Source organism: Canis aureus, chromosome 15 (genome assembly GCF_053574225.1).
Source record: "Canis aureus isolate CA01 chromosome 15, VMU_Caureus_v.1.0, whole genome shotgun sequence".
Taxonomy (NCBI): domain Eukaryota; kingdom Metazoa; phylum Chordata; class Mammalia; order Carnivora; family Canidae; genus Canis; species Canis aureus.
Window position 1 is genome coordinate 40,377,910 of NC_135625.1, and position 20,846 is coordinate 40,398,755.

General features: G+C 35.3%; 1 protein-coding gene across 12 annotated transcripts in view; it reads left to right on the top strand.

Annotated features, from left to right (window-relative positions):
- ADAM32 (ADAM metallopeptidase domain 32) overlaps positions 1 to 20,846 on the top strand; it is a 181,765-nt gene that overhangs the window by 10,202 nt on the left and 150,717 nt on the right. For all 12 annotated transcript variants that reach the window (XR_013352994.1, XR_013352993.1, XM_077849240.1 and 9 more), the window contains 4 exons: positions 7,288 to 7,349; positions 9,895 to 9,970; positions 12,159 to 12,235; positions 13,478 to 13,640. Coding sequence is in view for 10 of the 12 variants with exons in the window: in XM_077849240.1 (XP_077705366.1) it covers positions 7,288 to 7,349; positions 9,895 to 9,970; positions 12,159 to 12,235; positions 13,478 to 13,640 (378 nt within the window). In the remaining 2 variants the exon portion in view is untranslated. The remainder of the gene's footprint in view (positions 1 to 7,287; positions 7,350 to 9,894; positions 9,971 to 12,158; positions 12,236 to 13,477; positions 13,641 to 20,846) is intronic.

A 20,846-nucleotide genomic window follows, 5' to 3' on the forward strand; every position in this document is an offset into this window, starting at 1 on the left:
TTTTAAAAAATAGCAATTAAAGATATCAACCCCATTATAGAATGAATAGAACTATGCAATATTACTACTGACATTGAATTTAAAGTTTTTATAGTAAAAGCAAATATGTAGATCAGAATGTTGTGTTTTGTCTAACATTTGTCATTGCTTATGGTAAGAGTTTTAAAAGTTCAAATAAAAAATGATGTAGAAGATAATTCTTATCTGAGTAATATCTAGATGATTCAGATGAAGAGAATAATTTTTCCCAAAATGGTTAAGGGCAATCTCTTTTTAAAAAATATTTTAATTTTAAGTGTAGTTGACACACAATGTTACATTAGTTTTGGGTGTACAACATAGTAATTCAACATCTCTATAAATGATGCTATGCTCACCACAAGTATAACTACTATCTGTCACCATACAACACTATTACAATATCATTGGCCATATTCCCTTCCTATACCTTTTATTTTCATGACTTATTCCATAAAAATGAAAGCCTCTATCTTCTACTCCCCTTCAAGCAGTTTGCTCATCCCTTAAACCCTCTTCCCTCTGGCAACCATCAGTCTGTTCTTTGTATTTACAGGTCCAGTTCTGCTTTTTGTTTGTTTTTTCACTTGTTTTTTAGATTCCTCATATGAGTGAAATCATATGGTCTCTGTCTTTGTCAGTCTGATTTATTTCACTTAGCATAATGCCCTCACAGTCTATGCATGTTGTCACAAATGACAAGATTTCATCCTATATTCTAGGATGTGTGTGTGTGTGTGTACAGCACATTTTCTTTACCTATTCATTTATCAATGGACACTTACATTGCTTCCATATCTTGACTACTATAAATAGCCCTGCAGTAAACATAAGGTACATACATCTTTTTGAATTCTTGTTTTCGTTCTCTTTATTTATTTAATTCCAGTATAATTAACATGCAGTGTTATATTAGCTTCAAGTATACAATATAGTGATTCTCCTTGCTCATCATGGTAAGTATACTCTTAATCAACCCTTCCTGTTTCACCTACCCCTCCCATCCACCTCCTCTCTGGAAATCAATGGTTTGTTCTCTGTATTTAAAGGTCTGCTTTTTGTTTGTCTCTTTTTCTTTGTTTTGTTTCTTTAATTCCATATATGAACGAAATCATATAGTATTTGTCTTTCTCTGACTTATTTCACTTTGCCTTATACCTTCTACATCCATTCATGTTATTGCAAATTACAAGACTTCATTCTTTTTTATGGCTGAGTAATGTTCTATTGTGTATATGTATCACATAATCTTTATCCATTCATCTATCGATGGGCACTTGGGTTCCTTCCATATCTTGGCTACTACAAATAATGCTGCAACAGATATAGGGGCATATATATCTTTTCAAATTAGTGTTTTTGTATTCTTTGGATAAATACCTAGTAGTGAAATTACTGGATCATATGGTTATTCCATTCTTAATTTTTTGGGGAACCTCCCTACTGTTTTCCACAGTGGTTCTTACCAACAGTGCATGGGGTTCTTTTTTTCTACCTACTTGCCAACACTTGTTGTTTCTTGTGTTTTTTATTTTAGCCATTCTGACTGGTCTGAGCTGGTATCTCATTGTGGTTTTGATTTGCATTTTCTGATGGTGAGTGATGTTGAGCATCTTTTCATGCAACTGTTGTCCATCTGTATGTCTTCTTTGGAGAGATGTGTGTTCATGTCTAGTGCCCGTTTTTAAATTGGATTATTTGAGTTTTTTTGGTGTTGTGTTAAGTTCTTTATACATTTTGGATATTAACCCCTTATTGGATATACCATTTGCAAATATCTCCTCCCACTTGATGGGTTGTCTTTTTGTTTTGTTGATTGTTCCTTTTGCTGTGCAGAAGCTTTTTATTTTGGTATAGTCCCACTAGTTTAATTTTGCTTTTGTTTCTTTTGCCAGAGGAGACCTATATAGAAAAATGTTTCTATAGTTGATGTCAAAGAGACTAGTGCCTGTGTTTTCTTCTAGAAGTTTTATGTATTCAGGTCTCATCGTATTTAGGTCTTTAATCCATTTTGAGTCTATTTTTGTATATGGTGTAAGATAGTGGTCCAGTCTCATTTTTTGCATATGGCTGTCCAGTTTTCTTAGCACCAATGTTGAAGAGATTGTCTTTTTTGCATTGCATATTCTTTCCTGCTTGTGAAAGATTAATTGACCCTACAGTTGTAGGCTTATTTCTGTGCTCTCTATTCTGTTCTGTTGATCTATGTGTTTATATTTGTGCCAGTACTATGCTGTTTTAATTACTACAGCTTTGTAGTAGAGTTTAAAAACTGGGATTGTGATTCCTCCAGCTTTCCTTTTCTTTTTCAAGATTGCTATGGCTATTCAGAGTCTTTTGTGGTTCTACACAAATTTTAGGATTATTTGTTCTAGTACTATGATAAAAATGCTGGTGTTGCATTAAATCTATAGATTACTTTGGATAGTAATATTAATATTATCGATTCTCCCAATTCATGAGCATGGAGTATTGTTCCATTTGTCTCTATTATTTTAATTTTTTTCATCACTGCTTTATAGTTTTCGGAGTACAGGTCTTTCAACTCTTTAGTTAAGTTTATATTTCTATATATTTTATTATTTAGGTATAATTGTAAATGGGATTGTTTTCTTAATTTCTCCTTCTGCTACTTTATTATTAGTGTTTAGAAATGCAACAGATTTCTGTACTTTGATTTTTTTATCCTGCAACTCTACTGAATTCATTTATCTATTCTAGTAGTATTTTGATATATTTTGATAGTCTTTAGGGTTTTCTCTCTATGGTATCATGTCATCTGCAAATAAAGTTTTACTTATTCCTTATCAATTTTAATGCCTTTTATGCCTTTTCCTTTTCTTATTGCTGTGGCTAGGACCTCCAGTACTATGTTGAATAAAAGTAGTAAGAGTGGACATCCGGGTCTTGTTTCTGAACTTAGTTGGGGGAAAAGCTCTCAATTTTTCATCATTGAGTATGATGTTAGGTGTTGATGTTTAATTTTTCATTATTATGTTGAGGCATGTTCCCTGTAAACCTTCTGTGTTGGGGGTTTTATTATGAATGACTGTTGTACTTTGTCAAGTACATTTTTTTGCATTTATTTAAACGATGATATAGTATTTATCCTTTCTATTTTCAATGTGATATACTATGTTGGTGGATTTGGAATATTAAACCACCCTTGTAACCCAGAAATAAATTCCACTTGATTGTAATGAGTGATTTTTTAAATGTATTGTTGAATTTGTCTTGCTAATATTTTGTTGAGCATTTTTACATGTATGTTCATCAGAGATATTGGCCTGTAGTTTTCCTTTTTTGTAGTGACTTTTTCTGGTATTGTTATTAGGGTAGTGCTGGCCCCAGAATGAATTTGGAACATTTCCTTCTTCTTTACTTTTTGGAGTAGTTTCAGAAGAATAGCTATTAACTTTAAATGTTTGCTAGAATTCACCTGTGAAGTCATCTGGTCCTGGAATTTTATTTGTTGGGAGTTTTTTGATTACTGATTTGGTTGTTTTTAGAAATGTATCCATTTCATGAATAAATAAAATCTTTAAAAAAAATTTATCCATTTCTTCTAAGTTGTCCAATTCGTTGGCATAAAATTTTTCATAATATTTTTCTGTATCTCAGTGGTGTTGGTTGTTATTTCTCCTCTTTCATTTCTGATTTTGTTTATTTCAGTGTTCCTTTTTTTTTTTTTATTCTGGCTAAAGGTTTATCAATTTTGTTTATGTTTTTAAAGAACTAGCTCCTGGTTTCACTGATCTGTTTGGTTTTTTTTTAAATTTATATTTCATTTATTTCTGCTCTAATCTCTATTATTTCCTTCCTTCTGTTATTTTGGGGCCTATTGTCAAACAATAAGAGAATCGTTCTTTTTCTAGCTCCTTTAGATATAAAGTTAGGTTGTTAATTGGAAATTTTTCTTACTTCTTGAGATAGGCCTGTATTGCTAAAATCTTTCCTCTTTGAACAGTTTTTGCTGCATTCCAAAGATTTTGGACTGCTGTGTTTTCATTTTCATTTGTCTCCATATATTTTTTTTATTTCCCCTTTGATTTATTGGTTGATCCATTCATTGCTTAGTAGTATGTTGTTTAACCTCCATGTATTTATGTTCTTTATAGATTTTTTCTTGCAGTTGATGTCTAGTTTCATAGCATTGTGGTGAGAAATGATGCATGATATGATATCAGTCTTTTTGAAATTGTTGAAACCTATTTTATAGCCTAACATAATCTTTTCTGGAGAATATTTCAATTGTACTTAAAAAGATTGTGTATTCTTCTCTCTCTCTCTCTCTCTTTTTTTTTTAAAGATTTTATTTATTTATTCATGAGAGACACAGAAAGGCAGAGACACAGGCAGAAGGAGAAGCAGGCTCCACGCAGGGAACCCGATATGGGACTCGATCCCGGGACGGGAATCATGCCCTGAGCCAAAGGCAGACGCTCAACCACTGAGCCACCCAGGTGTCCCTTCTTCTCTTTTTAGGATGGAACATTCTGAATATATCTGTTACTTCCATCTTGTCCTATGTGTCATTCAAAGCCACTGTTTCCTTATTGATTTTGTGTTTGGGTGATATATCAATTGATGCAAATGTTTTTTTTTTTAATTTTTAAAAGATTTTATTTATTTTTTCATGAGAGACACACAAAGAGAGGCAGAGACATAGGCAGAGGGAGAAGTGGGCTCCCTGTAGGGAGCCCAATGCGAAACTCGATCCCAGTACCCTGGGATCAGGACCTGAGCCGAAGGCAGACACTTAACCAGTGAGCCACCCAGGTGCCCCACAATTGGAATGTTAAAGTACCCTACTATTACTGTATTATTATTATTGATTTCTTTCTTAATGTATGTTAATAGTTGCTTTATGTAAGCATTTGGGTACTCCCATGTTTGGTACATAAATATTTACAATTGTAATATCTCCTTGTTGGACTGTTCATTTTATTATTATGTAGTGTCCTTTGTCTCTTGTTACAGTCTTTGTTTTAAAATCTATTTTGTCTGCTATAATTATTGCTGCCCTCGCTTTCTTTTCACTTCCATTTGCATGATAAATGTTTTCCCATCCCTTCACTTTGAATTTGCATGTGTCTTTACATGTGAAATGAGTGTCTTATAAGCAGTATATACATCTTGCCTTTTAATCCATTCTGTTACCCTGTGCCTTTTGATTGGAGTTCATTTACATTCAAAGTAATTATTGATAGTTATGTACTTGATGCCATTTTGTGTCTTGTTTTCTAGATTTTTTTGTAATTCTTCTCTGTTCTGTTCTTCTCTTGCTCTCTTGTTTGATGGCTGTCTTTAGTGAAATGCTTGGATTTCTATTTTTTGCATATCTATTATAAATATTTGATGTGTTGTTGTTATCATTAGGTTCATGATATAACATCCTATATTTATTGGAGTTCTGTATTAAGTTGATAGTTGCTTGAGTTTGAACACATGAAAGCACAGAATTTTTTATTCCTTCCCCCCACATTTTAGATATATGATGTATAATTTACATCTTTTTATGTTATGAATCTTTTTTTAATTTTGAGTCTTTTGACTGGTTTTACTGCTTTTGTGTTTTAATCTTCTCATTGGTTTTAGAAGTGATCGATCTACTACTTTTATTATGTTTATATGTACCTGTGAAATTTTTTTCTTTCCTACTTTTCCTACTCTTGCTTTTGTTTTTGCTTTTTGTTTTTGTTAAGATTGTATTTATTTATTCATGATAGATACACAGAGAGAAAGAGAGAGGCAGAGACATAAGCAGAGGGAGAAGCAGGCTCCATGCAGGAAGCCCAATTCAGGACTCGATCCCGGGACTCTGGGCTCACCAAAGGCAGTTGTTTAACCACTGAGCCACCTGTGCATCTCCTTACTCTTGCTTTCGGTCTTTTCCTTTCCAGGCAAAGTATTTTCTTTACCATTTCTTTTAAGGCTGATTTAGTCATGATGGATTCCTTTAACATTTGTTCATCTGGGAAACTCTTGGTCTCTCCTTCTGTGTGATATCCTTGATGGATAGACTATTCTTGGCTGCAGATTTTCTTCCTTTTAACACTTTGAATATATCATGCCAGTCTCTTTCAGCCTGCAGTTTCTGGTGATAAGTCAGTTGATAGCCTTATGAGATTTCCCTTGTTATGTAACTGTTTTCTTATTTGTGTTACATGTGTCCTAATGTTGTGATTGAGACGTGTTTGCCTTTGGTCCAATTGTCTGTAATGGCTCTCTTTGCCTTTTGTGGGCAATGTTTGGTCCCTGTGTTATTAAGGGGCCAGTCTAGGTCCTCCTTGGACTTGAATTGAGTCAGACCAGATGTTTGTCAGAACTGCAGTCTCCGTGCCCTGCAGGGTGCTGTCCCTGTGTTGTCCCCAGAGAAATTTTCTTTGATGGGCAGGGCCTGCAGTCAGACGAGATGTTTACCCCCAGTCTGTTTGTTGGAGTTGCAGGGATCCCAAACTACCAGGCTCTCTCTCTGCTGCCCCTTTTGGGGTTTTTGTGGTTTGGCATGGCTGACAGTCACAGATCCTGGAAGGCTTATCTTTTTCTGTGTTTTGGTATTTGTATCATTTTGGTTGTAATATATTTTAAATAAGTTTTCTTTTTAGCGATGCTCTAATTCTTGATTTTTATATATTCTCTTTGGCTGGATAAAATACTCAGGTTCAGTAACTTAGTGATATTACAACTTACTATTATCCATGTTTTAACTTGAGGATAGTAATGGTAGAGTCAAAAACAATACCAAATTTTGTTCAAGAATCTTCTATTTTTTTTTTATTTTATTTATTTTTATTTTTACTTATTTATTTTTTTAAGAATCTTCTATTTAAAAATACAGGAAGCAGGTGATACATTTTAAGAAAACAGTTAAATATCTTTTGTGCCTGATAGGATAAGCTTTGCTGATACATAGGATACCTTATTATCCCAAAGATGCTACATAAAGGGACATTATAGCATAGCACGTGGTCTCTAATTACAGAAGAACTTAAAATTCAATTATATATAGATTTCTAATCCTTTATAAATCCTTAGGTTAGGCTTATTTTTGTGGAAATAGTAAGAATGGATTATATAATAAATACATATATATACATATGTAATAAATACATGTTATAATTTTTGATATACTGTTGCAAATTTTAAATCACATGTAGTCTGAGACATTTTCATCAAGACATTTTAGAGATTGGAGGAATTTATTGATGTAAAATTGTTTTGCTGCTATTACATTGATCTTCATCTCAGTTGTTCTGGATTCTCTAGGAACAGATATCCTATATTATTACAACAGATGAGAAGCCGTACACTATACACCTTAAGCAAAGGTAATTTTTTTATTCATTTAGTTTTGTATTTAATTTTATTGATATGTTTTTACTTATAATAAAAATGGAGTGTTAAAAATAATTAATTTAGTTGTTAGTAAACATTTTAGTTGTTTCAGAAAAACAGATGCTTTCCTGTGAATTACTTAAATTTTTGGTTCTAATGCCTCAAGTGGTCTTTTGTGAATAGAGGGGTTAGGAATAGAAAAAAATAAGAAGATTATAAGATTTTGTTGTTGAAAAAACTAGAAGGACCTATATAATCAGGGCAGAATGTTGGAATAAGAAGTTTTAAGTCTGTAAGTATATCAGGGTTTGATCAGGAAGACAGGCCTGGACTAAGGAATTTAATATGGAATGAGATTATACACTTGTGTGAGCTGGTGTATAGTTTATGGAAAATAGTGCTAGCGTGTGCTGTCCTTCAGGGAATTGAGAACATAATTGAAATAACTTTCTGTAGGGTTTAATTCTATCATGGAAACCGAGAAGCCATGAAAATTTTCTCTCATGTAGAGAAAAGATGGCTTAGAATTAATTTTTGACTTTCAATAGGATAGTTTCAGTTAAATTTTGGTTATAGAAATATACTGTATGGTATTAGGGAGAGGTGGATTGTGAGAAACTTAAGGTAGTAAGTTGTAAATATTTTCAAAAATGTTTGGCAGAAAAAGAAGAAACAGGTACAGATGACTGCTTAAGAAAGAAGAAACAAAGTTTATTGGCTGAGTGGAAGTTTCTTAGAGAGATATATATAAACAAAGTGATTCATTGTGTAAACTGCCAAAGTATAGCATTGAGTAAAAGAAGAATTAACCTACTCTTTTAGACAGAGGGGAAGAAGAATATGGTAAATGACAACTCAAAGATCTTTTCAAGTATATAAGTGGGAAAGTGAGAGAACTCACATTACATTTGAACTGGTGGTAAAAATTATAGGAACTGGAATTTAGTAGATGGTTGTAGAGCATGTGTGCAATTTTTTGAGAAATTACTTGCATAATGATTATGATAGCATAATGATAATTAGGAAATTATTTACAACTTTGAGGTATATACTGAGGTGGCAGGAAAAAATGAGCTAACATTGAATATAGTGGTAGAGATTTGGTGTGGCAGTGAAGGAGAAGGGAAACAGATCTGAGTCGGGAAAAATATAGGCTCAGTTTAAAAAATGTTAAATATGAAGTGCTTGTGGGATATCTCAAGAGAAATGTCCAGTTGATAGATTCAATTTAGAATGTGAGTGTGCCACCTATTTATATAGGTATAAATGAAGCACCAGAAATGAACAAGATAAATCTGTAGAGGTAGGAGTGAATATCAGAGGTGAGAAGCAAAAACAACCCAGAATTGAATGCCATGGGAGCACGTAAAGGAAGAAGCAAGGACTCAGACCAGTAGGACTCATAAAAGTATACAGAAAGATATTAGGGAATCCAGGTGGAAATGGTGTCATTGAAATGAAGAGTAGATGATTTAAAGAAGGGAAGCGGGGTCAACAGTTACATATGTGTCAGAGTAGTTTTACTTGATTTCAAACTCTTGTGGATTTGACAATATGAAATCACTTTTAGTGGAGGATTCTCAACTAGCTAGTCCTGGGTGATCTAATTATGCTACATTGGATTGAGGAGTGACCATGAGTTGAGGAAACATACCTGGAGTAGGATAATAAGTAAAGGCAATGATACCAGAGAAGGTTAAAACTTGGACTTGTAGTTTCAGTATCTACATTCAGATTAATATGACTTTTACACAATACCCTTCTACTTCATTATAAAGGAAATATATATGCATGCTAGTGAAACTTTGAAAGAATGAGAAAATGGTAAACTTTCATAATCCTACATCTAGTTCATATCTTTGTAAATTTTAAAATGCCGGGAAGCCCAGGTGGCTCAGCGGTTTAGCACCGCCATCAGCCCAGGATGTGATCCTAGGGACCCGGGATCCAGTCCCACATCAGTCTCCCTGCATGGAGCCTGCTTCTCCCTCTGCCTGTGTCTCTGCCTCTCTCTTTCTCTCTCTCTCTGTGTTGTGTCTCTCATGAATAAATAAATAAAATCTTAAAAAAAATTCATTACATAAAAAAATTTTTTTAAATGCCTTTTTTCTCATCTTGTAGTCTTTTCTTATTTTAAAGGAGTTAATTAAAATAAAAAATAAAGGAGTTCATTAAAATAGGAAAATTATTTTGAGTATGTATTGCTTTGAATATAAATTATTATATGTCAAAAGAAAATACTCCTTTTGTTGGATTTGCAGACTTATTATAAAGGCCCAGATAGTAAATATTTCAGGCTTTGAGGACCATATTATCACTATTAAAATAACTCAATTCTGCTACTGTAGCTTGAAAACAGCCATGGGCCATACATAAATTAATGGATGTAACTGTGTTCCAATAAAACTTTATTTACAAAGACAGAATAGGTCAGATTTGGCTTGAAGGTGTTAGTTTGCTGAGCACTGCTTTGTATGTTTCAAAAAGAATAACTTTAAAAAAAAGAATAACTTAATATTCTTTCTTTTTTATATTCAGGTTTTTTTTAGCACATAATTTTATGGTTTATTTATATAATCAAGGGTCTGTGAATTCTCATCCTTCAGATATTCAGGTAAGATTTAAGTTCTATATTTTACAAATTTTTTAAACCTTTTTTACATTGAATAAATGTTTTCCTAATACAGAACACTGTATTCATAGGGGATAAATTTAAGTATTCATTTATTGTCTCATTTCCTTCATTATTAGCCTTTTCTGAAGTCTTGGCAAATTAAAGACAAACTAGATGGACTAAACGCTTCCTCTCTGCATAGAACATAGACACCATTTAATTAATTAATTAGTTTATTTATATTTTGTTGAATAAATGAATAAAATTAAAGACTAATAAAAGCAAACATAAATATTGCTGGATACAAAATCATACATTTTAAACCTTTTTTTTAACCCCCATTCCATCCATCAATAAATCTTATTGACCTTACCCTTTAAATTATATATAGCCAGATTCACCTTCTTCTTTGTCTCAATCCACTGATAGCACTCTTTTCCAAGTAAATGCTTAGATTATTGCTATAACTTACTGACTAATCTCCTTGTTTCTATACCTTGCCCATCCCCTCAGTTGATTTTCAACATGACAAACAGATCAATCCTCTCAAAGCCTAGGCACATTATGTCATTTCTGTGCTCGGAATCCTCCATGGTGATTGACTTGTTCACAAAGTGAAAATCAAAGTCATTTCAATATCCAGCAGCCTATATACAAACTAGTCCTCTTTATCTGACTGACCTCACTTCTTATACTGTCTACTTTGCTCATTCTGGTCCAGCTACATTGGTCTTCTTGCTGTTCTTCAACAGACCAGACATGTTCTCCCTTCAAGATGTTGCACTTTCTATTTTTTCTGATCTAGATGCTTGCTCTTTTCCAAGATTCCCTTTCCTTAAGGTCTTTGCTTAAAATTACCGTATTAGTCCCTGACTATTTAACTTCTTCTAACTTCTTAAATTTCACTCTTAACCCTTAGTGTGCTCTTTGTTTTGTTTTTCTCTATGGTGGTTATCAATATACGATGTGCCATCTATTTATTTTCTGTTTCCCCATTCTCAATATAATCTTCACGAGGTCAGGGATTTTATTTTAGTCTATTTTATTCACTGATGTATCTCCAGTGCCTAGAAAAATGCCTGGCACATAGTTAGCATGACAAAAATTTGTTGAAAGATTGAATTTGAATACCAAGTTGCTTCACTTTTATTGGATAGGACTATAAATTTCCTTGCTCTTTCTTCCTCCCCGTAGTTGCAGTATAAAGCAGTGTGTTAATAAGAAATCTTATATTGATTACCACCAAAATTTATAGCACTACTGAATTTTGGAAATTACATAATCTTCCTCCTCTCCTTTTTTCCTTCCTGTGATGATGTTTGCTATATCTCTAGCTTAATTCTACTGTGGTCAGAGACCAAACTTTGTATGATTCAAGTTCTTTAAAATTTCTTGTCTTGCTTCATGGCCCAGAACATGGTTTCATTTTTGTAAATGTTCCATGTTTTTTAAAAAGAAAGTGCATTCTAAGGTTTTTATTCTACCTATATTAGGTTGCTAATATGCTCTTCAAATCTGTAGATTCTGAATGCATGATTTATCAGTTACAGAAATGTATCTTCTATTATGATTATGCATTTCTCTATTTTTATTATCCTTTCAATTTGAGCTCTTATGTTTTGAAACTATGTAGTAAGTGAATTCAAATTTGGAATATCATATCTTCCTGATCAGTTGAAACTCTTTTCATTATAAAATGTCTCTATCATTAGTAATTCTTCTTATTTTAAAGTCTTCATTTCCTGTATTAGGATAGCTTCAGAATCATTTTAAGTTTGTGTTGATATGGTGTTTCATTTTCTAGTTCTTTAATTTTCCTGCACCCTTAATTTTTAGGTGTTTCTTTTTAGAAGAATATTAGATTTTTAAAGTAATCCAGATTCATAACCTTTATCTTTTAATCGATGACATAAATTTATGTATTAGAAAACCATTTAACCTAAAATATGGGATAATACTTTGGAAGCAGGATATAAAATGATAATCCCAAATATTAATCAGAAAAGTAGCTAATATAGTGAATGTGACAAATATAGGGAAACTTTTCATGAATGTCACTTTATTCATACTGATATATAAACTGTGTAGCCTGTGAAAACATTCAGAAAGTTCTAGCAAGTATAAAAATAAGAAATCATTAGGCAGTTCTGTCAATCTTAAATAACCACTTCCTTTTTTTCTTTCCTAGGCTCAGTGCTACTACCAGGGACATATTGAAGGCTATCCGAATTCTGTTGTCACGCTCAGCACATGCTCTGGATTAAGGTTATTTATCTTCTGTCAGTGATATATGAACGTTGTAGTTAATGATATTTGGTGGCAGTGAATTTGTTATATTTATATTCAGTTTGGAGCTTCAAGAGGATTCCCATGTGGAGATAAGGCAGTGGTATCCTCCTCTGAACACTTTCTTTGCTGACCAGAGACGTTTCTAACCTTGAAGGTTTAGATTTCCTAGTCTCCTCGTTCTGCTGTATCTTATTCTTTCTTAGCTACAGAAATGAATTTAAATGACTACAGCAAGTTGGAGGAGCTGTTTAGGATAGCTTATTTTTTCAGCAAATGGATATTTTTTGTACATACCATGTGTCACCTACTGGCCTAGCATTTGGAGATATAAAGAGAAATAAAGATAAACAAGGCAGGCAGACTTTTTTTTTTTTTTTTCAAGGAAAATCACTTTCAGGAGAGGAGGCAAATTCTGTATAAACAGATAATTACTAATATAGTACACATTTTTCTAGTAATAACACACTCTTAATGCTTGTTAACAATGGTAGGGTTTCCTTCTTAGTACCTAGAATTTTCTAGTCTGTTAGGAAATTCTTCATCCTCATTTTCGTAGTAGAGGATCCTTATTTTAACAAATAAGTGTTCCTTGGTGCTTGTTATGTGGAACTCCGAAATTTGGTTTTGGGAAGTAGCCCATTGAATTGTAACCTGTATTCAGAGAAGAATAGTTATAAAAGTTATTTACTCTTTAAAAGCCTTGCTTTTTATTTCTTATTCAGACTCTGTACATAAAGAATTAATAATACATGCCTTTTCATAATTACTGCTAAACTTTATTTTTATAAATAAAATTTTACTTGTTACATATACTTTTGTTATTATAAGCAATGTGAGCATTTCTCAAAAGCAGTAACATCCAGAGAGAAATTCATTAAGATTTCTAGTTGCTATTGGTTTCATTAAGTCACTGACTTAGAGGGCAGGGAACTCCTTGATCACCATAATGTTGTATACTTATACACGTGGCAATGGATTACATAATTTCTGCTGCATTTAAAACTATATAGAGAAACAAATGGAAAGTTAATTTTGTGGATTGCAGAAGATCTTTTGTTTCTTCAAAATTATCTCCAAAATGTAAAGAGTTTGGGTCAAAATATTGAGCTCGAAAATGTCCTTTATCCTCTTCTTCCTTCTCCCTCTTTTGGATTCTGTCAGAGTTTTATAATACAGAATTGATTAAAAGCACTTATATTTTTATCCTTAATCTTACAGAGGAATACTGCAATTTGAAAATGTTTCTTATGGAATCGAGCCTTTGGAATCTGCAGTTGAATATCAACATCTTCTTTATAAATTAAGGAATGAAAACACTGAAGATAAGCAAGGCATAGAAGAACAAAACAAAGTGGATTATAACATTTTTGTAAGTGAAAAGGTGAGTTTGTGTGTTTTATTACCAATTTTAGGGCAATTATTGCCCTTACTTAATTTATGCATAACAGATTTATATTAACTGTATAAAACTGTGTAACTAGCAAATAGCCTTTCCTTCAGAACATCCTCATCTTTTCTTAATGTTACAATTTCCTTTGAACTGTACATTGCCTTCTCCTCCTTGCATCATTTGATCATCTACTTTTTTATGACACATTTTTATTAAAATTCTCATTTTGTTATGTACTTCTAACTTTTTAAAAATAGTGTACATTCAATGTAAATTGAATTGAATTGAAGAAACTAAATTCCTACTTTGTGTCTATACTGGAAGTTATTTACAGGCACTATTTTTTTCAACTGTAGTCAAATTTTATTCTTTTTTGTATTTAAATAAAGCTCAGCATATCTTCTTTTGATTCAGGGGGAGTTTTTAAAAAAAATTAGTTACTGGGATACAATTTAGTGATTCATCAGTTGCATATAACACCCAGTGCTCACTATATCAAGTGCCCTCCTTAATGCCCATCACCCACTTACCCCCCTCCTCTCCAGTAACCCTCAGTTTGTTTCCTAGAGTTCAGTATATCTTAAAGTTTGCCCCCCTCTCTGTTTTCATCTTATTTTATTTTTCCTTCCCTTCCCCTATGTTCATCTGTTTTGTTTCTTAAATTCTGCTATGAGTGAAATCATATGGTATTTATCTCTGACTGACGTATTTCACTTAGCATAATACCCTGTAGTTCCATCCATGTCATCGCAAATGTCGAGATTTCATTCTTTTCAATGGCTGAGTAATATTCCATCTTCTTTATCCATTCATCTGTCGATGGACATCTGGGCTCTTTCCATATTTTGTCTATTGTGGACACAGTTGCTATAAACATTGCAGTGTATGTGTCCCTTTGATTCACTGTTTGTATCCATTGGATGCATTTTTTGGGTCATAGGGTAGCTCTATTTTTAACTTTCTGAGGAACCTCCATGCTATTTTCCAGAGTGGCTGCACGAGTTTGCATTTCCACCAATAGTATAAGAGGGTTCCCCATTCCCCACATCCTCGCCAACATCTGTTGTTTCCTGAGTTCATGTTAGCCATTCTGACAGATGTGAGGTGGTATCTCATGGATTTGATTGGTATTTCTCTGATGCCAAGTGATGTTGAGCATTGTTTCATGTGTCTGTTGGCCATTTGTATGTCTTTGGAGAAATGTCTGTTCATGTCTTTTGCCCATTTCTTGATTATTTGTTTTTTGAGTGTTGAGTATGATAAGTTCTTTCAGGTTTTGGATACTAGCCCTTTATCTGACTAGACATTTGCAAATATCTCCTTCCATTCTGTAGGTTGCCTTTTAGCTTTATTAACCATTTCCTTTGTTGTGGAAAACCTTTTTTTTTTTTCTCTCTCTAAATTTTTTTTAAATTTATTTTTTATTGGTGTTCAATTTACTAACATACAGAATAACCCCCAGTGCCCATCACCCATTCACTCCCACCCCCCGCCCTCCTCCCCTTCTACCACCCCTAGTTCGTTTCCCAGAGTTAGCAGTCTTTACATTCTGTCTCCCTTTCTGATATTTCCCACACATTTCTTCTCCCTTCCCTTATATTCCCTTTCACTATTATTTATATTCCCCAAATGAATGAGAACATATAATGTTTGTCCTTCTCCAACTGACTTACTTCACTCAGCATAATACCCTCCAGTTCCATCCACGTTGAAGCAAATGGTGGGTATTTGTCATTTCTAATGGCTGAGTAATATTCCATTGTATACATAAACCACATCTTCTTTATCCATTCATCTTTCGTTGGACACCGAGGCACCTTCCACAGTTTGGCTATCGTGGCCATTGCTGCTAGAAACATCGGGGTGCAGGTGTCCCGGCGTTTCATTGCATTTGTATCTTTGGGGTAAATCCCCAACAGTGCAATTGCTGGGTCGTAGGGCAGGTCTATTTTTAACTGTTTGAGGAACCTCCACACAGTTTTCCAGAGTGGCTGCACCAGTTCACATTCCCACCAACAGTGTAAGAGGGTTCCCTTTTCTCCGCATCCTCTCCAACATTTGTTGTTTCCTGCCTTGTTAATTTGCCCCATTCTCACTGGTGTGAGGTGGTATCTCATTGTGGTTTTGATTTGTATTTCCCTGATGGCAAGTGATGCAGAGCATTTTCTCATGTGCATGTCTATGTCTTCCTCTGTGAGATTTCTGTTCATGTCTTTTGCCCATTTCATGATTGGATTGTTTGTTTCTTTGCTGTTGAGTTTAATAAGTTCTTTATAGATCTTGGAAACTAGCCCTTTATCTGATATGTCATTTGCAAATATCTTCTCCCATTCTGTAGGTTGTCTTTTAGTTTTGTTGACTGTATCCTTTGCTGTGCAAAAGCTTCTTATCTTGATGAAGTCCCAATAGTTCATTTTTGCTTTTGTTTCTTTTGCCTTCGTGGATGTATCTTGCAAGAAGTTACTGTGGCCCAGTTCAAAAAGGGTGTTGCCTGTGTTCTTCTCTAGGATTTTGATGGAATCTTGTCTCACATTTAGATCTTTCATCCATTTTGAGTTTATCTTTGTGTATGGTGAAAGAGAGTGGTCTAGTTTCATTCTTCTGCATGTGGATGTCCAATTTTCCCAGCACCATTTATTGAAGAGACTGTCTTTCTTCCAATGGATAGTCTTTCCTCCTTTATCGAATATTAGTTGCCCATAAAGTTCAGGGTCCACTTCTGGATTCTCTATTCTGTTCCACTGATCTATGTGTCTGTTTTTGTGCCAGTACCACACTGTCTTGATGACCACAGCTTTGTAGTACAGCCTGAAATCTGGCATTGTGATGCCCCCAGATATGGTTTTCTTTTGTAAAATTCCCCTGGCTATTCGGGGTCTTTTCTGATTCCACACAAATCTTAAAATAATTTGTTCTAACTCTCTGAAGAAAGTCCATGGTATTTTGATATGGATTGCATTAAACGTGTATATTGCCCTGGGTAACATTGACATTTTCACAATATTAATTCTGTCAATCCATGAGCATGGAATATTTTTCCATCTCTTTGTGTCTTCCTCAATTTCTTTCAGAAGTGTTCTATAGTTTTGAGGGTATAGATCCTTTACATCTTTTTTTAAAATTTTTTTTAATTTTTATTTATTTATTTATGATAGTCACAGAGAGAGAGAGAGGCAGAGACATAGGCAGAGGGAGAAGCAGGCTCCATGCACCAGGAGCCTGTTGTGGGATTCGATCCCGGGTCTCCAGGATCGCGCCCTGGGCCAAAGGCAGGCGCCAAACCACTGCGCCACCCAGGGATCCCTGATCCTTTACATCTTTGATTAGGTTTATTCCTAGGTATCTTATGCTTTTGGGTGCAATTGTAAATGGGATTGACTCCTTAATTTCTCTTTCTTCAGTCTCATTGTTAGTGTATAGAAATGCCACTGATTTCTGGGCATTGATTTTGTATCCTGCCACGCTACCGAATTGCTGTATGAGTTCTAGCAATCTTGGGGTGGAAACTTTTGGGTTTTCTATGTAGAGTATCATGTCATCGGCGAAGAGGGAGAGTTTGACTTCTTCTTTGCCAATTTGAATGCCTTTAATGTCTTTTTGTTGTCTGATTGCTGAGGCTAGGACTTCCAGTACTATGTTGAACAGCAGTGGTGAGAGTGGACATCCCTGTCTTGTTCCTGATCTTAGTGGAAAGGCTCCCAGTGCTTCCCCATTGAGAATGATATTTGCTGTGGGCTTTCCATAGATGGCTTTTAAGATGTCGAGGAATGTTCCCTCTATCCCTACACTCTGAAGAGTTTTGATCAGAAATGGATGCTGTATTTTGTCAAATGCTTTCTCTGCATCTAATGAGAGGATCATATGGTTCTTGGTTTTTCTCTTGCTGATATGATGAATCACATTGATTGTCTTACGGGTGTTGAACCAGCCTTGTGTCCCAGGGATAAATCCTACTTGGTCATGGTGAATAATTTTCTTAATGTACTGTTGGATCCTATTGGCCAATATCTTGTTGAGAATTTTTCATCCATGTTCATCAGGGATATTGGTCTGTAATTCTCCTTTTTGGTGGGGTCTTTGTCTGGTTTTGGAATTAAGGTGATGCTGGCCTCATAGAACGAATTTGGAAGTACTCCATCTCTTTCTATCTTTCCAAACAGCTTTAGGAGAATAGGTATGGTTTCTTCTTTAAACGTTTGATAAAATTCCCCTGGGAAGCCATCTGGCCCTGGACTCTTGTGTCTTGGGAGGTTTTTGATGACTGCTTCAATTTCCTCCCTGGTTATTGGCCTGTTCAGGTTTTCTATTTCTTCCTGTTCCAGTTTTGGTAGTTTGTGGCTTTCCAGGAATGCGTCCATTTCTCCTAGATTACCTAATTTATTGGCGTATAGCTGTTCATAATATGTTTTTAAAATCGTTTGTATTTCCTTGGTGTTGGTAGTGATCTCTCCTTTCTCATTCATGATTTTATTAATTTGAGTCTTCTCTCTCTTCTTTTTAATAAGGCTGGCTAATGGTTTATCTATCTTATTAATTCTTTCAAAGAACCAACTCCTGGTTCTGTTGATCTGTTCCACAGTTCTTCTGGTCTCGATTTCGTTGAGTTCTGCTCGAATCTTTATTAACTCCCTTCTTCTCTTGGGTGTAGGATCTATTTGCTGTTTTTTCTCTAGCTCCTTTAGGTGTAAGGTTAGCTTTTGTATTTGAGTTCTTTCCAGTTTTTGAATGGATGCTTGTATTGCGATGTATTTCCCCCTTAGGACTGCTTTTGCTGCATCCCAAAGATTTTGGATGGTTGTATCTTCATTCTCATTAGTTTCCATGAATCTTTTTAATTCTTCCTTAATTTCCTGGTTGACTCTTTCATCTTTTAGCAGGCTGGTCCTTAACCTCCACGTGTTTGAGGTCCTTCCAAACTTCTTGTTGTGATTTAGTTCTAATTTCAAGGCATTATGGTCTGAGAATATGCAGGGGACGATCCCAATCTTTTGGTATCGGTTCAGACCCGATTTGTGACCCAATATGTGGTCTATTCTGGAGAAAGTTCCATGTGCACTTGAGAAGAATGTGTATTCAGTTGCATTTGGATGTAAAGTTCTGTAGATATCTGTGAAATCCATCTGGTCCAGTGTATCATTTAAAGCTCTCGTTTCTTTGGAGATGTTGTGCTTAGAAGACCTATCGAGTATAGAAAGAGCTAGATTGAAGTCACCAAGTATAAGTGTATTATTATCTAAGTATTTCTTCACTTTGGTTAATAATTGATTTATATATTTGGCAGCTCCCACATTCGGGGCATACATATTGAGGATTGTTAAGTCCTCTTGTTGAATAGATCCTTTAAGTATGATATAGTGTCCCTCTTCATCTCTCACTACAGTCTTTGGGGTAAATTTTAGTTTATCTGATATAAGGATGGCTACCCCTGCTTTCTTTTGAGGACCATTCGAATGGTAAATGGTTCTCCAACCTTTTATTTTCAGGCTGTAGGTGTCCTTCTTTCTAAAATGAGTCTCTTGTAGACAGCAAATAGATGGGTCCTGCTTTTTTATCCAGTCTGAAACCCTGCGCCTTTTGATGGGGTCATTAAGCCCGTTCACATTCAGAGTTACTATTGAGAGATATGAATTTAGTGTCATCATGATAACTATTCAGTCCTTGTTTTTGTGGACTGTTCCACTGAACTTCTTCTTAAAGGGGAATTTTAAGAGTCCCCCTTAAAATTTCTTGCAGAGCTGGTTTGGAGGTCACATATTCTTTTAGTTGCTGCCTGTCTTGGAAGCTCTTTATCTCTCCTTCCATTTTGAATGAGAGCCTTGCTGGATAAAGTATTCTTGGTTGCATGTTCTTCTCCTTTAGGACCCTGAATATATCCTGCCAGCCCTTTCTGGCCTGCCAGGTCTCTGTGGAGAGGCCTGCTGTTACCCTAATACTCCTCCCCATAAAAGTCAGGGATTTCTTGTCTCTTGCTGCCTTAAGGATCTTCTCTTTATCTTTGGAATTTGCAAGCTTCACTATTAAATGTCGAGGTGTTGAACGGTTTTTATTGATTTTAGGGGGGGATCTCTCTATTTCCTGGATCTGAATGCCTGTTTCCCTTCCCAGATTAGGAAAGTTTTCAGCTAGAATTTGTTCAAATACATATTCTGGCCCTCTGGGCCTTTCGGCACCCTCGGGAACACCAATTAAACGTAGGTTTTTCTTCCTCAGGCTGTCGTTTATTTCCCTTAATCTATCTTCATGGTCTTTTAATTGTTTGCCTCTTTTTTCCTCAGTTTCCCTCTTTGCTATCAACTTGTCTTCTATGTCACTCACTCGTTCTTCCACCTCGTTAACCCTCGTCGTTAGGACTTCTAGTTTGGATTGCATCTCATTCAATTGATTTTTAATTTCTGCCTGATTAGCTCTAAATTCTGCAGTCATGAAGTCTCTTGAGTCCTTTATGCTTTTTTCTAGAGCCACCAGTAGCTGTATAATAGTGCTTCTGAATTGGCTTTCTGACATTGAATTGTAATCCAGATTTTGTAACTCTGTGGGAGAGAGGACTGTTTCTGATTCTTTCTTTTGAGGTGAGGTTTTCCTTCTAGTCATTTTGCTCAGTGCAGAGTGGCCAAAAGCAAATTGTATTGGGAAAAGGAGAAAAAGAGAGGAGAGAAAGAAGGAAAGAAAAGAGCAAGAGAAAAAAAAGGGGAAGAAAGAAAAAAACAAAAAAAAGAAGAAAAAGAGAAAAAGAAAGAAAGGAGAAAAAAGGGGGGTGGGGGAAGGAAACAAATCAAAAAGCAAAAAAAAAGAACCACGGGGGAGTATCTTCTGATTCTGTGTACTTTAAGTCCCTTGGCTTCCCCTGGAAGTTGTCAGTCAGTCTAGCTGGTCTTCTGGGGGAGGGTCCTGCTGTGCTGATTTTCAGTTGTTAGCAGTTGGGGGAGCTGCTGTGCCCCCGCCTGGTGCAGGGCTCAGTGGGGGTTGTTTACCCGGTGAGGCCCCAGGAGCAACAGCCCTAGTGGCGGGGCCAGCTCTGGAGCCCTGGAGTCAGCCCCCGCAGGAACTCCAGAGCTCTCCGTCTGCAGGGCCTGGAGGCTCCGGGGCGGGGCCGCTGATCTGCTCAGCTGGGGCAGGAGCGTCCTTGCTGTCCTGGGCCCTCCCGGCCTCTGCCTGTCCCGGGGGGAGGCCAGATCCTGGGCTGTGTCCCGGCGCCCT